At 41.1% G+C, this 17,134-nt stretch overlaps 1 protein-coding gene across 5 annotated transcripts in view; it reads left to right on the plus strand.

The window, feature by feature from the left end:
- The window catches only part of LOC139749181 (protein unc-13 homolog 4B-like), a 407,928-nt gene that overhangs the window by 178,321 nt on the left and 212,473 nt on the right, over positions 1–17,134 (plus strand). For all 5 annotated transcript variants that reach the window (XR_011712899.1, XM_071662845.1, XM_071662842.1 and 2 more), the window contains exon 11: positions 8,070–8,183. Coding sequence is in view for 4 of the 5 variants with exons in the window: in XM_071662845.1 (XP_071518946.1) it covers positions 8,070–8,183 (114 nt within the window). In the remaining variant the exon portion in view is untranslated. The remainder of the gene's footprint in view (positions 1–8,069; positions 8,184–17,134) is intronic.

Raw genomic sequence — 17,134 nt, forward strand, 5'->3', positions numbered from 1 at the left:
ATGCCCGAAACCACAGCTACCTTTCCACATCCAGGCCCTACAGAACTTTCCATGGTTTACCCGAGACGCTTCACATGCCCTGATTCACTCCATTGACAGCAAGTCGACCCCGATATACCACATCGATCCAATTCACTCTATTCCTTGCCCGCCTTTCACCCTCCTGCATGTTCAGGCCGCGATCACTCAAAATCTTTTTCACTCCATCTTTCCACCTCCAATTTGGTCTCCCACTTCTCCTCGTTCCCTCTACCTTCGACACCTATATCCTCTTGGTCAATCTTTCCTCACTCATTCTCTCCATGTGCCCAAACCATTTAAAAAAACCCTCCTCTGCTCTCTCAATCACGCTCTTTTTATTTCCACACATCTCTCTTACCCTTACATTACTTACTCGATTAAACCACCTCACACCACATATCGTCCTCAAACATCTCATTTCCAGCACATCCACCCTCCTGCGCACAACTCTATCCATAGCCCACGCCTCGCAACCATACAAAATTGTTGGAACCACTATTCCTTCAAACATAGCCATTTTTGCTTTCTGAGATAATGTTCTCGACTTCCATACATTCTTCAAGGCTCCCAGGATTTTCGCCCCCTCCCCCACCCTATGATTCACTTCCACTTCTATGGTTCCATCCACTGCCAGATCCACTCCCAGATATCTAAAACACTTTACTTCCTCCAGTTTTTCTCCATTCAAACTTACCTCCCAATTAACTTGGACCCTCAACCCTACTGTACCTAATAACCTTGCTCTTATTCACATTTACTCTTAACTTTCTTCTTTCACACACTTTACCAAACTCAGTCACCAGCTTCTGCAGTTTCTCACATGAATCAGCCACCAGTGCTGTATCATCAGCGAACAAGAACTGACTCACTTCCCAAGCTCTTTCATTCCCAACAGACTTCATACTTGCCCCTCTTTCCAAAACTCTTGCATTCACCTCCCTAACAACCCCATCCATAAACAAATTAAACAACCATGGAGACATCACACACCCCTGCCGCAAACCTACATTCACTGAGAACCAATCACTTTCCTCTCTTCCTACACGTACACATGCCTTACATCCTCGATAAAAACTTTTCACTGCTTCTTGTTTAACAACTTACCTCCCACACCATATATTCTTAGTATTTGAGCACTCACTCTTATCCCCTTTGCCTTTGTACAATGGCACTATGCACGCAATCCGCCAATCCTCAGGCACCTCACCATGAATCATACATACATTAAATAACCTCACCAACCAGTCAACAATACAGTCACCCACTTTTTTAATAGATTCCACTGCAATACCATCCAAACCTGCTGCCTTGCCGGCTTTCATCTCCACAAAGCTTTTACTACCTCTCCTCTGTTTACCAAATCATTTTCCCTAACCCTCTCACTTTGCAGGCCACCTCGACCAAAACACCCTATATCTGCCACTCTATCATCAAACACATTCAACAAACCTTCAAAATACTCACTTCATTTCCTACTCACATCACCACTACATGTTATCACCTCCCCATTAGTCCCCTTCACTGAAGGTCCCATTTGCTCCCTTGTATTATGCACTTTATTTACCTCCTTCCAGAACATCTTTTTATTCTCCCTAAAATATAATGATACTCTTTCACCCCAACTCTCATTTGCCCTCTTTTTCACCTCTTGCACCTTTCTCTTGACCTCCTGTCTCTTTCTTTTATACATCTCCCACTCATTTGCATTTTTTTCCCTGCAAAAATCGTCCTAATGCCTCTCTCTTCTCTTTCACTAATAATCTTACCTCTTCATCCCACCACTCACTACTCACTTCCCTAAATACATCCCATTCCTCCCTACTCCCCTTACCTCCTTTGTTCTCACCTTTTTCCATTCTGTACTCAGTCTCTCCTGGTTCTTCCTCACACAAGTCTGCTTCCCAAGCTCACTTACTCTCACCACCCTCTTCACCCCAACATTCTCACTTCTTTTCTGAAAACCCATACAAATCTTCACCTTCGCCTCCACAAGATAATGATCAGACATCCCTCCAGTTGCGCCTCTCAGCACATTAACATCCAAAATTCTCTCTTTCGTGCGCCTGTCAATTAACACATAATCCAATAACGCTCTCTGGCCATATCTCCTACTTATATACGTATACTTATGTATATCTTGCTTTTTAAACCAGGTATTCCCAATCACCTTTTTCAGCACATAAATCTACAAGCTCTTCACCATTTCCATTTACAACACTGAACACCCCATGTATACCAATTATTCCCTCAACTGCCACATTACTCACCTTTGCATTCAAATCACCCATCACTATAACCTGGTCTTGTGCATCAAAACCACTAACACACTCATTCAGCTGCTCCCAAAACACTTGCCTCTCATGATCTTTCTTCTCATGCCGAGGTGCATATGCATCAATGATCACCCATCTCTCTCCATCCACTTTCAGTTTTACCCATATTAATCTAGAATTTACTTTCTTACATTCTATCAGAAGCAGTGAAAAGTTTTTATCGAGGATGTAAGGCATGTGTACGTGTAGGAAGAGAGGAAAGTGATTGGATCTCCGTGAATGTAGGTTTGCGGCAGGGGTGTGTGATGTCTCCATGGTTGTTTAATTTGTTTATGGATGGGGTTGTTAGGGAGGTGAATGCAAGAGTTTTGGAAAGAGGGGCAAGTGTGCAGTCTGTTGTGGATGAGAGAGCTTGGGAAGTGAGTCAGTTCTTGTTCGCTGATGATACAGCGCTGGTGGCTGATTCATGTAAGAAACTGCAGAAGCTAGTGACTGAGTTTGGTAAAGTGTGTGAAAGAAGAAAGTTAAGAGTAAATGTGAATAAGAGCAAGGTTATTAGGTACAGTAGGGTTGAGGGTCAAGTCAGTTGGGAGGTAAGTTTGAATGGAGAAAAACTGGAGGAAGTAAAGTGTTTTAGATATCTGGGAGTGGATTTGGCAGCGTATGGAACCATAGAAGTGGAAGTGAATCATAGGGTGGGGGAGGGGCGAAAATTCTGGGAGCCTTGAAGAATGTTTGGAAGTCGAGAATATTATCTTGGAAAGCAAAAATGGGTATGTTTGAAGGAATAGTGGTTCCAACAATGTTGTATGGTTGTGAGGCGTGGGCTATGGATAGAGTTGTGCGCAGAGGGTGAATGTGCTGGAAATGAGATGTTTGAGGACAATGTGTGGTGTGAGGTGGTTTGATCGAGTAAGTAATGTAAGGGTAAGAGAGATGTGTGGAAATAAAAAGAGTGTGGTTGAGAGAGCAGAAGAGGGTGTTTTGAAATGGTTTGGGCACATGGAGAGAATGAGTGAGGAAAGATTGACCAAGAGGATATATGTGTCAGAGGTGGAGGGAACGAGGAGAAGTGGGAGACCAAATTGGAGGTGGAAAGATGGAGTGAAAAAGATTTTGAGTGATTGGGGCCTGAACATGCAGGAGGGTGAAAGGCGTGCAAGGAATAGAGTGAATTGGAACGATATGGTATACCGGGGTCGACGTGCTGTCAATGGATTGAACCAGGGCATGTGAAGCGTCTGGGGTAAACCATGGAAAGTTGTGTGGGGCCTGGATGTGGAAAGGGAGCTGTGGTTTCGGTGCATTATCACATGACAGCTAGAGACTGAGTGTGAACGAATGGGGCCTTTGGTGTCTTTTCCTAGTGCTGCCTCGCACACATGAAGGGGGAGGGGGTTGTTATTCCATGTGTGGCGAGGTGGCGATGGGAACAAATAAAGCAGATAGTGTGAATTATGTACATGTGTATATATGTATATGTCTGTGTGTGTATATATATGTGTACATTGAGATGTATAGGTATGTATATTTGCATGTGTGGACGTGTATGTATATACATGTGTATGTGGGTGGGTTGGGCCATTCTTTTGTCTGTTTCCTTGCGCTACCTCACTAACGCGGGAGACAGCGACAAAGCAAAATGAATAAATATAATATAAAATAAAAAAAATTATAAGAGTACAAGTGATACGTACTATGTTTTTATAACTAATAAGTATTGAATAATGCCATTGCTAAAGCACTGATCTCCCTTGTAAAAGTTCTGAATTCATGGGACCTGAATTTGCATTTCCATGGTTTACCTTTAGATACCCAGAATTTGTTTGAACTGACATAGGATTTACAGTTTTTGGTTGAGCATAGATAACTCACATTTGGAAATTAAACACTTTTTCCCCATGTCTAAAAATGATATGAATATATTAAAACCCTGTTAGGTTACTGATATCAAGAGTATTATAATTAAGACATGGTAAATAATGAAACCCTAAGGTACACTAAGGTTCGAAAGAAATTACTTTTGAGGATGGCATTGAATCATAGAAAATGCAGCCTGTGACAACTTATCCACATGGTACTTATTTGTATAGTTTGATTGCATGTATTTACTTGATTATTTATACCAAACTTTTTTATCCCACATTAGTGAAATGAAATCAAGAGTGAATGGATAACTGCCTCATTACATTCATTCATGTATAATGTACTGAGAGTAGAACCTACCATTAGTAGCCAGGCCTTGAACTATTCAGTGGTTTACCTTAACTGGTTCATATGCCCTGGTTCAGGCCATTAATGGCATGTCAAATCAGTCCAATTCATTCTAACTCATGCATGTATCTCATCCTCCTGAATGTTCAGGCTCTGTTATCCCAAAGCTTTTCTTACTTCATTCTTCCAAGTCTTCCTTAGCTTTCCTTTCCCTTTCCACTTCTGACATGTCTTTCTCTTTTACTGTACTCTAAATCTTATTCTTTATCTTTTGGCTTGCAATTTATCCTATGGTCAAAACCCAGACACCAGCTTTTGCAATTTATCATGAAAATCTTCCAGTTGGGCTGTCATTCATTGTCTGCATATGTCTGAGCCATTTCAGCACACCCTGGTCACCTCTCTGTCATGTTTCACTTCCCATACAACCACACCTCACTTTTGCTGCATGTCACATATTGTCTTTAAGAATTCAATTTCAAACATATCAGTTTCTTTGTTTTCTTTGCATTCAAAGCTCAAGACTCGCATCCTCACATCACTGTCAGGACTACTGTATTTTCAAGCATATCTCTTGTTCCTCTAATAAACAATAACCTCTTCATCCACACATGGATTACCAAGGGCCAAAGCCTCCTTTCCTACCCTGTAATTAACTTCAGCTCCTGTTGTTCCATTTGCTTCCATGTCCTCTCCCTGGTATCTAAAACACTCCTTCCCATGCAGAAATACTCTCAAACTATCCTGTCTCATCATATTGCTGTACCTTGATACTGTACTTTTGTTAATATTCACTCTCAACTTTTTCTTTTACACTTTTCCAAACTCTGTTATTGACTCCTGGAGTTTCTCTCTTGAGTCTGCCTTCATCACTATTTCTTTTGCAGACATCAGATTCGAGTTTAAAGGTGTTGATTGTGTTTATTCTAACATCAACACATCTGTTGCATGCATCGAGGACCATGATGTTATGTGGCTCAAGGTCTGTCTTCCTACTTCCACACTTTTCCTCTCTTTTGCCTATTACTCTCCTAATTCTACAAATTGTATATCCTTCTTCAACTGTATAAACTCCTGCATTGAGACTGTGACATCCTCTAACCCACAAGCCGAGATCTTCTACCTTGAGATTTCAACATTCACCATAGGGAATGGTTTAATTCCTCCCATACGAATGTTGGAGAGATTGAAGCCCTTACATTCTCCATTCTCAATGATTTAGAGCAAATTATATCACCCTACCCACATTCCTGACTTTTTTAACTTCTCTCCTAATATTCTGGATTTGTTTTTCATCTCTAGCCATCCTGCTGTAAATACACAATCTCACCCTCAGTTGGTTCCTCTGATTACCCTCTCATAAATGTATATATTCTGATGGTACCTTCTCTTCCAGCAGCCCTTTCTAAGCATAAATACTGGTACCTCAACAAAGCTGATTGGAGTAACTTACATAACTTCTTTTCTGACTTTTCTTGGGTAAATTACTGTCTCTTTTGCGGTGATGCTTCTGTCTCAGCCAAACTCATAGCTGAGGTTATTCTTGTGGGAATGGAAGCATTTATCCCCTCTTCCTCCAAAACAACCTCTGCATCCAATCCATTGTTCAAATGTTTCTGTTCTGAGGCCATTCAGGTAAGGGATCAGACATATTGGGCTTGGAAAAACTCTTATTCCTCTGGCTTCCATTCAGCTTTTATCACTACCCTCAATAGCTGCAAGCATGGTATCAGAGAGCAAAGTGTTCCTTTATTCAAAGGAAGTGCAATAACCTCTTCTCATCATTCTTTGATAGGTCTCTCTGGTCTTTAGTTAAGGGTATCTCTAACAACTTTTGTCATTCTACCTTCCATTCTCTTTCTCACTCTGACAGTACTGTAGCTGTCTCTCCCATAGACAAATCACCTCTCTTTGATTCCTGTTTATCTTCTAACTCCACCTTGGATGACTAACATTCCTTTACCTGCTGATGCTCCTCTTACTAATCCTATGCCCCTTCCTGTAATCTCTTTTTGGACTGTCCAAAAAGTGCTTATGTTCTTAAAAGCATCCATCCCTGTATACTGAAAGAGTGTGCCTCTTAACTTGTGCCTGTGTTTGCTCTTCCATTCTGCTTCAGTTTAAAAACCAAAACTTCTCCGTGGAAGCATGCGTTCATGCATCCCATCCCTAAGAAAGGTTACCATTCTGACTCGTCTAACTATCATCATATTGCTTTGACATGTACTATATCCAAAATCTTTGAATCCCTTTTCAACTCCCATATCCTTAATTGCCTTGAAAATCACTGTAAACATACCCCTTGCTCTCCAACCCTTGCATTCACCTCTCCCATCATCCTGTCCACAAACAGATCAATCAAGCTGAGTACTAAGCAGGAATAAGCCTATTATAGTTGGATTATATTAGTGGAAGGGAACAAAGGACACATGTCAGAGGAGCCTTTTCCAGATGGTAAGAGGTCACCAGCAGAGTACTGCAGAGTTCTCTTTTGGGACCTTCATGCCTGATGCACACTATATCTCTGCTTACGGGATGCTCTTGCTCTACTCACAGTCATGGGTAATGCACACTTGTCGCTCTGCTCACAGTATGCTCACACTCAAGCAGTGGTCATCCCAGTCCACTCTTGTCGCAGGCACTCACCTTTATATGCAAATATTCCAAAATCCAAAAAATTCAAAATCTGGAACACTTCTGGTCTCAGGCATTTTGGATAAAGGATACTCAGCCTGTATGCAAAAATATATTTCATAAATTTTCTCTCTGTCAGATCTCCGATGAAGATTGTATTGCCGCAGGCAATAAGGAGTGTGGGCAACCACATTTTTGTATTTAATTTAGATTTAGTTTAGCATTCACTTGCCCAAAAATATGCTGAAATATATTTGATATCTAATGGATTGCAGCATGCAAACATACAACAATACAGTCTGCAATTGAGAAATGGCAGGAGAAAAGATAATGGATGGACTTTGTACATGATAAACATATTAGACACTTCTTGATGCTTTGAAGATTTCTCTTAAAAGTTCTGAATTTGAACATGAGAATGAGGATTTATGATGAGAAACTACAGTTCACTGGAAATCTGTTTAAAGCAACATAATATTTTTCATGGCTGATAGGATGAATAGTTAGTTTTACAGCCACACAGGGGAACAGATTAACTGCTACAAAGCAAGATTGATACATTGCTACGTTCAGGGATTCAAATTGGCTCCAATCATGATTGGCAAGTGTTTAGCAGGTGCTTGAAGAGGAGGAGCTACTTGATTGGTATTAAGTATTTTAGTTTACAGTTTTTAGGGACTTTGCTGCATGTATCCTTAGTCATTCATCTGTTGTGATTGATTTTCAAGTTGAGAATAGTTAAAGCCATCGGACAGTTCTGTAAATTAATCATTTATCTCTGAGAGATCAGTCATATTCAGCATAGATAACATAAACTTGTGTTTGGAAATTGAATAGAGACAGAAGCATTCTTAGTCAGACTCATAGTGATTTAAGAAGATTAATGAAATATACATGCAATCATGCTCAAGGCTTGCTCTTTTTCAGCAATTTCTACTTCATTGAGACTGATCTGCAAATATTGCAGCCCAAGATTTTTCCCAAAGATGTATCTGTTACTGAACTTGTATCAGAAGCTCTTATGGATTTCACGAAAAGTTGGTAAGTATATTCAGAAATTGTGTATAATGCTTAATATAAATGCTCATGACTGATTATTCAAATTTTCAGAATATTCCCATACTGTTTCTTATCTTTAAAGATAAGATTAAATTTCTTGAAGTGTAAAGGCTGTAAACTGATTGTTTTTGGTTTTCATGTGTACTTTATTATATGAGAAGTTTATTGAAGTCATGGCCAAAAGTTATTCTGCTTTACTCTGTAACATTATTGCATATAATTTCATATGATAGTCATATAAGTATCAGGCACATATGGGTCAGTCACTTAGATTTGTTTCCTCTGCCATTAGAATGATACTTGATAACTGTGAGAAGATGAAAAGAACCAGCCAGTCCATCACATCCAAATTTGTAAAATAAAATTTCCCACTCAAGGAATAAGTTAATGGAGACAGTGTAAGGTACACCAGGAAGGTGTAGGTGCTCTGCCCAAGTGTGGTAGTGGTGATCAGCAACACTGCAAGCTCTGACAGACATGTTAATGTTGATTAAATATAGTTTCATGTTGTATTGATATTAACAATGTCTGTTTTTATTTATTATTTATTATACTTAATTGCTGTCTCCCGCATTAGTGAGATAGCGCAAGGAGACAGATGAAAGAATGGCCCAACCAATCCACATACACATATGTATACATAAATGCCCACACATGCACATATATATACCTATACATTTCAGCGTATACATACATACACAGACATATACATACATACACATGCACATGTCCATACATGTTGCTTTCATCCATTTCCGTCGCCACCCCACCACACATGAAATGGTACACCCCTTCCCCCAAGTGCATGCATGGTAGCGCTAGGAAAAGACAACAGAGGCCACATTTGTTCTCACTCAGTCTAGCTGTCATGTGCAATGCTTTGAAACCACAGCTCCCTTTCCACATCCAGGCCCCACAAAACTTTCCATGGTTTACCCCAGATGCATCACATGCCCTGGTTCAATCCATTGACAGCACTTCAACATTGGTATACCATATCATTCCAATTTACTCTATTCCTTGCATGCCTTTCACCCTTCTGTATGTTCAGGCCCTGATCGAAACAAAATCTTTTTCACTCCATCCTTCCACCTCCAATTTGGTCTCCTGATTCTCGTTCCCTCCACCTCTGACACACATATCCTCTTTGTCAATCTTTCCTCACTCATTCTCTCCATGAGTTCAAACCATTTCAATACACCCTCTTCTGCTCTTTCAACCACACTATTTTTATTACCACACATCTTTCTTACCCTTTCATTACTTGCTCGATCAAACCACCTCACACCACATATTGTCTTCAAACATCTCATTTCCAACACATCCATCCTCCTCTGCACAACCTATCTATACCCCATGCCTCTCAACCATATAACATTGTTGGAACCACTATTCCTTCAAACATACCCTTTTTTCCTTTCCAAGATAATGTTCTCGCCTTCCATACATTCTTCAATGCTCCCAGAATCTTCACCCCCTCCCCCACCCTGTGACTCACTTCCACTTCCATGATTCCATCCACTGCTAAATCCACTCCCAGATATCTAAAACACTTCACTTCCTCCACTTTTTCTCCATTCAAACTTACCTCCCAATTAACTTGTCCCTCAACCCTACTAAAGCTAATAATCTTGCTCTCATTCACATTTACTCTCAGCTCTCCTCTTTCGCATACTTTACCAAACTCAGTCACCAACTTTTGCAGTTTTTCACCCGAATCAGCCACCAGTGCTGTATCATCAGCGAACATCAACCAACTCACTTCCCAGTCCCTCTCATCCACAACAGACTGCATACTTGCCCTCTCTTCAAAACTCTTGCATTCACCTCCCCAACAACCCCATCCATAAACAAATTAAACAGCCATGGACACATCACGCACCCGTGCCACAAACTGACATTCACTGGGAACCAGTTACTTTCCTCTCCTCCTACTCATACACATGCCTTACATCCTTGATAAAAACTTTTCACTGCTTCTAGCAACTTACCTCCCACACCATATTCTCTTAATACCTTCCACAAAGCATCCCTATCAACTCTATCGTATGACTTCTCCAGATCCATAAATGCTACATACAAATCCATCCGTTTTTTAAGTATTTCTCACATGCAGTCTTCAAAGCAAATACCTTATCCATACATCCTCTATGACTTCTGAAACCACACCGCTTTTCCCCAGTCTGATGCTCTGTACATGCCTTCACCCTCTCATTCAATACCCTTCCATATAATTTCCCAGGAATACTCAACAAACTTATACCTCTGTAATTTGAGCACTCACTCTTATCCCCTTTGCCTTTGTACAATGGCACTATTCATGCATTCTGCCAATCCTCAGGCACTTCACCATGAACCATACATACATTGAATATCCTTAAAAACCAGTCAACAACACAGTCACTCCCTTTTTTAATAAATATCACTGCAGTACCATCCAAACCCACCGCCTTACTGGCTTTCATCTTCCGCAAAGCTTTTACTACCTCTTCTCTGTTTACCTAAACCATTCTCCCTGACCCTCTCACTTCACACACCACCTCGACCAAAATACCCTATATCTGCCACTCTATCCTCAAACACATTCAACAAACCTTCAGAATACTTACTCCATCTCCTCCTCACTTCACCACTACTTGTTATTACCTCTCCATTAGCCCCCTTTACCAGTTCCTATTTGATCTCTTTTCTTTTGCATTTTTTTGTACCTCCTTCCAAAACATAATCTTACTTTTTTTTTACCACCTTCCAAAACATATTCTCCCTGAAACTTAATGATACTCTCTCACCCCAACTCTCATTTGCCCTCTTTTTCACCTCTTGCACCTTTCCCTTGACCTCCTGCCTCGTTCTTTCATACATCTCCCAGTCATTTGTACTACTCCCCTTCAAAAATCATCAAAATGCTTCTCTCTTCTCTGTCACTAACAATCTTACTTCTTTATCCCACCACTCACTATCCTTTTTAATCTGTCCATCTCCCACCTTTCTCATGCCACATGCATCTTTTGCGCAAGCCATCACTGCTTCCCTAAATACATCCCATTCCTCTCTCACTCCCCTTACGTCATTTGCTCTCACCTTTTTCCATTCTGTACTCAATCTCTCCTGTTACTTCCTCACACAAGTCTCCTTTCCAAGCTCACTTACTCTCACCACTATCTTCATCCCAACATTCTCTCTTCTTTTCTGAAAACCTGTACAAATCTTCACAAATCCCTCCAGTTGCCCCTCTCAATACATAAACATCCAAAAGTCTCTCTCATGCTCCTATCAATTGACATGTTATCCAGTAATGCTCTTCGGCCATCTCTCCTGCTTACATACGTATACTTATGTATATCTCTCTCTTTAAACCAGGTATTCCCAGTCACCAGTCCCTTTTCAGCACACAAATCTACAAGCTCTTTACCATTTCCATTTGGAACACAGAATACCCCATGTATACCAGTTATACCCTCAACTGCCACATTACTCACCTTTGCATTCAAATCACCCATCACTATAACCCAGTCTTGTGCATCAAAGCTGCTAACACACTCACCCGACTGCTCCCAAAACACGTGCCTCTCATGATCTTTCTTGTCATGACCAAGTGCATAGGCACCAATAATCACCCATCTCTCTCCATCCACTTTCAGTTTTACCCATATCAATCTAGATTTTACTTTCTTACACTCTATCACATACTCCCACAACTCCTGCTTCAGGAGTAGTGCTGTTTTATGTATATTAAAGCATTGGCATGGCTATTATTGTTACTGCAGAGAGAACCATTCTAAAGCACTTATTGACACTGTCAGGAATGCATCTCCATAGGCACCACATAGTAATGGCCCCATTTGATGGTTTCTGTGCTTAAAAACATCCCAAGATTGCATCTAATATGTTAAAAGAGGTTCCTATGTACATGTTGAGGATCCTAAATCTGTTACTCCAAAATTTGAACACCCATGGATTTAAGATTCTTGCCAAAATGGTACAAGATTTTCCATGGTTAGAATTCAAAGTAGTAGTGCTTTGAAGGAGCAATACTACTGCTAAAGTAGTTGTGGAGTGTGTGAAAGGGTATATGGAAGTGAGCAACAGACTGATGTGGGTGAGATGGGTGATTTTTGGTGCTCATGCACCTGAGAAGAAAGATAATTAGAGGCAAGTATTTTGGGAGCAACTGAGTATGTCAGCAGTTTTGATGTAAGAGGCCATGTATTAGTGATGGATGATTTGAATACAATTAAGAGTAAAGTGGCAGTTGTAGGTTTGATTGGAGAACAAAGGGTATTCACTAGTGTCATTTGAAATAGGGAACATCTTATGGAGCTGTGTCCTGAAAATGGGGAGATGATTGGGAATACCTAGTTTTGAAATGAGGGACATACACAGTTTTATGTATGTAAGTAGGAAAGACGGTCATTGGGCATTATTGGATTACTAACAAGTTGATAGGCATGCAAAAGAGAAGGGCAGCTTGTGGTATGTCTAATCATTACCTTGTGGGGGCGAGGGTGAAAATTTATAGAATTTTCAGAAGAGAGGGAAGTTACGGGTGAGAAAAGTGTGGTGAAAGTAATTGGGCATGGAAAAGTTTTTTAAGAAATGCCAGGAGAGATTTAGGGTAGAATGGCAAAATGTGGGAGGAAACAAAGCTAATGGAATGGGTCAGGAATTGGAGAGATGTGAGTTGCATGCATAATGTGGGAGTTGAGCTAGTCAGGAAGATAGTGAGTTGTGGGATGAGGAAGGGAAGTTGATAGTGAAAGAGGCAAGAGGAACATGGGTGATACTTACTAGATAGGAGTGCAAATGATGGGAAGATGTGTAAGAGAAAGTAGCAGGAGGTCAAGAGAAAATTGCAGAGGTTGAAAAAGAAGGTAAATGAGAGTTGGAGTGATCAAGCATCAGTAACCTTCAGGGAAAAAAAGAGAATGTTTTGGAAGGGGGTTAATTGTATGGAAAAGACAAGAGAACAAGTGGGAACATTGGTGGAAAGTGCAAATGGGGAAACAGTAACAGGTAGTGATAAAGTGAGGAGGAGTTGTAGTGGGTATTTTGAAGGACTGTTGAATGTGTTTGACAATAGGGTGGTAGTTGTGGGTATTTGGGTTGGGGTGATGTGTGAAGTAAGATAGTCATGGAGAGTGGTTTGGCAATGAGAGAAGTGATGAAAGCATTGCATAATTTGAAATGTGGCAAGGCAGCCTGAGTAGATGGTATTGCAGTTATTTTTTTAAGAAAGGGGTGACTGTGTTGTTGACTGGTTGGTTAGGATTTTCAGTATATGTATGGATCATGGTGAGGTGCCTGAGGATTGGTGGAATACTGTATATTGCCATTGTATAAAAGTAAGGGGAACAAAGGTTAGTGTTCAAACTACAGTGGTATTGTTTGTTGAGTGTACCTGGTAAGTTGTAAGGGAGAGTAGGGATATAGAGGTTGAAGGTATGTTCTGAGCATCAAACTGGGAGGGAAGTATGGATCAGGTTTTTGTTTTGAAGAAATTGTGTGAGAAATACTTAAAGAAACAGAAGGAATTATATGTGGCATTTATAGATGTGGAGAAAGCATATGATGGGGTTGACAGAGATGCTTTGTGGAAGGTCTGAAGAATATATGTTATTGGAAGAAAGCTGGTGGAAGTATTGAGATTTTATCAAGGGTGTAAGGCATGTTTTTAAATAAGAAGAGAGAAGGGTTCCAAATGAAGGTTGGTTTGTGGCAGGGGTGTGTGATGTCACCATGGCTGTGTAATTTGTTTATGGATGAGGTGGTGAGGGGGGGGGGGGGATAAATACAGTATTCTCGGAGAGAGGGGTGAATATGTAGTCTGTAGGGGTTGAGATTCCCTGAAAAGCAAGTCCGTTGAACAACCATTGTTGTTAATGATGAAACAGCACTAGTGGCAGATTCAAGGGAGGAACTGCAGAAGTTGGTTGACTGAGTTTGGAAGTGTGTGTGAAGGGAAAAAGTTGAGAGTAAATGGATTTGTATGTAGCAAATGGATTTCTATGTAGCATTTATGGATCTGGAGAAGGCATATGATAGAGTTGATAGAGATGCTCTGTGGAAGGTATTAAGAATATATGGTGTGGGAGGCAAGTTGTAAGAAGCAGTGAAAAGTTTTTATCGAGGATGTAAGGCATGTGTACGTGTAGGAAGAGAGGAAAGTGATTGGTTCTCAGTGAATGTAGGTTTGCGGCAGGGGTGTGTGATGTCTCCATGGTTGTTTAATTTGTTTATGGATGGGGTTGTTAGGGAGGTGAATGCAAGAGTTTTGGAAAGAGGGGCAAGTATGAAGTCTGTTGGGGATGAGAGAGCTTGGGAAGTGAGTCAGTTGTTGTTCGCTGATGATACAGCGCTGGTGGCTGATTCATGTGAGAAACTGCAGAAGCTGGTGACTGAATTTGGTAAAGTGTGTGGAAGAAGAAAGTTAAGAGTAAATGTGAATAAGAGCAAGGTTATTAGGTACAGTAGGGTTGAGGGTCAAGTCAATTGGGAGGTGAGTTTGAATGGAGAAAAACTGGAGGAAGTGAAGTGTTTTAGATATCTGGGAGTGGATCTGGCAGCGGATGGAACCATGGAAGCGGAAGTGGATCATAGGGTGGGGGAGGGGGCGAAAATTCTGGGAGCCTTGAAGAATGTGTGGAAGTCGAGAACATTATCTCGGAAAGCAAAAATGAGTATGTTTGAAGGAATAGTGGTTCCAACAATGTTGTATGGTTGCGAGGCGTGGGCTATGGATAGAGTTGTGCGCAGGAGGATGGATGTGCTGGAAATGAGATGTTTGAGGACAATGTGTGGTGTGAGGTGGTTTGATCGAGTAAGTAACGTAAGGGTAAGAGAGATGTGTGGAAATAAAAAGAGCGTGGTTGAGAGAGCAGAAGAGGGTGTTTTGAAATGGTTTGGGCACATGGAGAGAATGAGTGAGGAAAGATTGACCAAGAGGATATATGTGTCGGAGGTGGAGGGAACGAGGAGAAGAGGGAGACCAAATTGGAGGTGGAAAGATGGAGTGAAAAAGATTTTGTGTGATCGGGGCCTGAACATGCAGGAGGGTGAAAGGAGGGCAAGGAATAGAGTGAATTGGAGCGATGTGGTATACCGGGGTTGACGTGCTGTCAGTGGATTGAATCAAGGCATGTGAAGCGTTTGGGGTAAACCATGGAAAGCTGTGTAGGTATGTATATTTGCGTGTGTGGACGTATGTATATACATGTGTATGGGGGTGGGTTGGGCCATTTCTTTCGTCTGTTTCCTTGCGCTACCTCGCAAACGCGGGAGACAGCGACAAAGCAAAAAAAAAAAAAAAAAAAAAAAGTAAGGTTAGTTGGTTTAGTAGGGTAGAAGGACAGGTTAGTTGGAACTTGAGTTTAATTGGGAAGAATATAGAAGTGAAGTGTTTTAGATACCTGGGAGTGGACATGGTAGCAAATGGAGCCATGACAGTGGAAGGGAGTCATAGGGTGTTTGAGGGGGTGAAGGTTCTGGAAGCATTTAAGGTGTGGAAAGATAGGTTGTTGTCTGGAAGGGTACAAATGGGTATGTTTGAAGGTACTGTAGTCCTAACAATGTTGGATGGATGCAAGGCATGGGCTACAGATAGGTCTGTGTGGAAGAGCATGGATGTTTTGGAAATTAAATGTTGGAGGACAATATGTAGTGTTGGATGGTTTGATCAAGTAAGTAATAAAAGGGTAAGAGAGGGGTGTGGTAATAAAAAAGTATGGTTGATACAGCTAAGGAGGATATGCTTAAATGGTCTGGACAAATAGAGAAAATGAATGTGGAGTGGTTGACTTAAGAGGATATATGTGTCAGTAGGAGAGGAAACAAGAACAGGGAGACCAGATTGGAGATGGAAGTGAAAAACATTCTAAGTGCACGCCTTTCACCCTCCTGTATGTTCAGGTTCCAATTGCTCAAAATTTTTCACTCCATCCTTCCACTTCCAATTTGGTCTCCCACTTCTCCTCGTTCCCTCCTTGATACATATATCTTCTTTGTCAATCTTTCCTCACTCGTTTCTTCATGTGTCCAAACCATTTCAACACACCCTCCTCTGCTCTCTCAAGCACTTTTTATTACCACACATTCTCTCTCTCTCTCTCTCTATTTATTTAGTATACTTTGTCAATCTCTCGCATTAGCGAGGTAGTGCAAGGAAACAGACGAAAGAATGGCCCAACCAATCCACATACACATGTATATACATAAACACCCACACACGCATATATACATACTTATACATTTCAACGTTTACATACATATACATACACAGACAAATATATATGCACACATTTACATATTCATACATGCTGCCTTCATTCATTTCCGTCGCCACCCCACCACACATGAAATGGCACTCTCCTCCCCTCTCATGCGCACGAGGTAGCAATAGGAAAAGACAACAAAGGCCACATTCTTTCACACTCAGTCTTTAGCTGTCATGTGTAATGCGCCAAAACCACAGCTCCATGGTTCCATCCGCAGCCATATCCACTCCCATATATCTAAAACACTTCACTTCCTCCAGTTTTTCTCCATTCAAACTTGCCTCCCAATATACTTGTCCCTGAACCCTACTGAACCTAATAATCTTGCTCTTATTCACATTTACTCTCAGCTTCCTTCTTTTACACACTTTACCAAACTCAGTCACCAACTTCTGCAGTTTCTCACCTGCATCAGCCACCAATGCTATATCATCAGCAAACAACAACTGACTCACTTCCCAAGCCCTCTCATCCACAGCAGACTGCATACTTGCCCCACTCTCCAGAACTCTTGCATTCACCTCCCTAACAACCCCATCCATAAACAAATTAAACAACCATGAAGACATCATGCACCCCTGCCGCAAACCAACATTCACTGGGAACCAATCTCTTTCCTCTCTTCCTACTCATACACGTGCCTTACATCCTTGGTAAAAACTT

Source organism: Panulirus ornatus, chromosome 6 (assembly GCF_036320965.1).
Source record: "Panulirus ornatus isolate Po-2019 chromosome 6, ASM3632096v1, whole genome shotgun sequence".
NCBI classification, from domain to species: domain Eukaryota; kingdom Metazoa; phylum Arthropoda; class Malacostraca; order Decapoda; family Palinuridae; genus Panulirus; species Panulirus ornatus.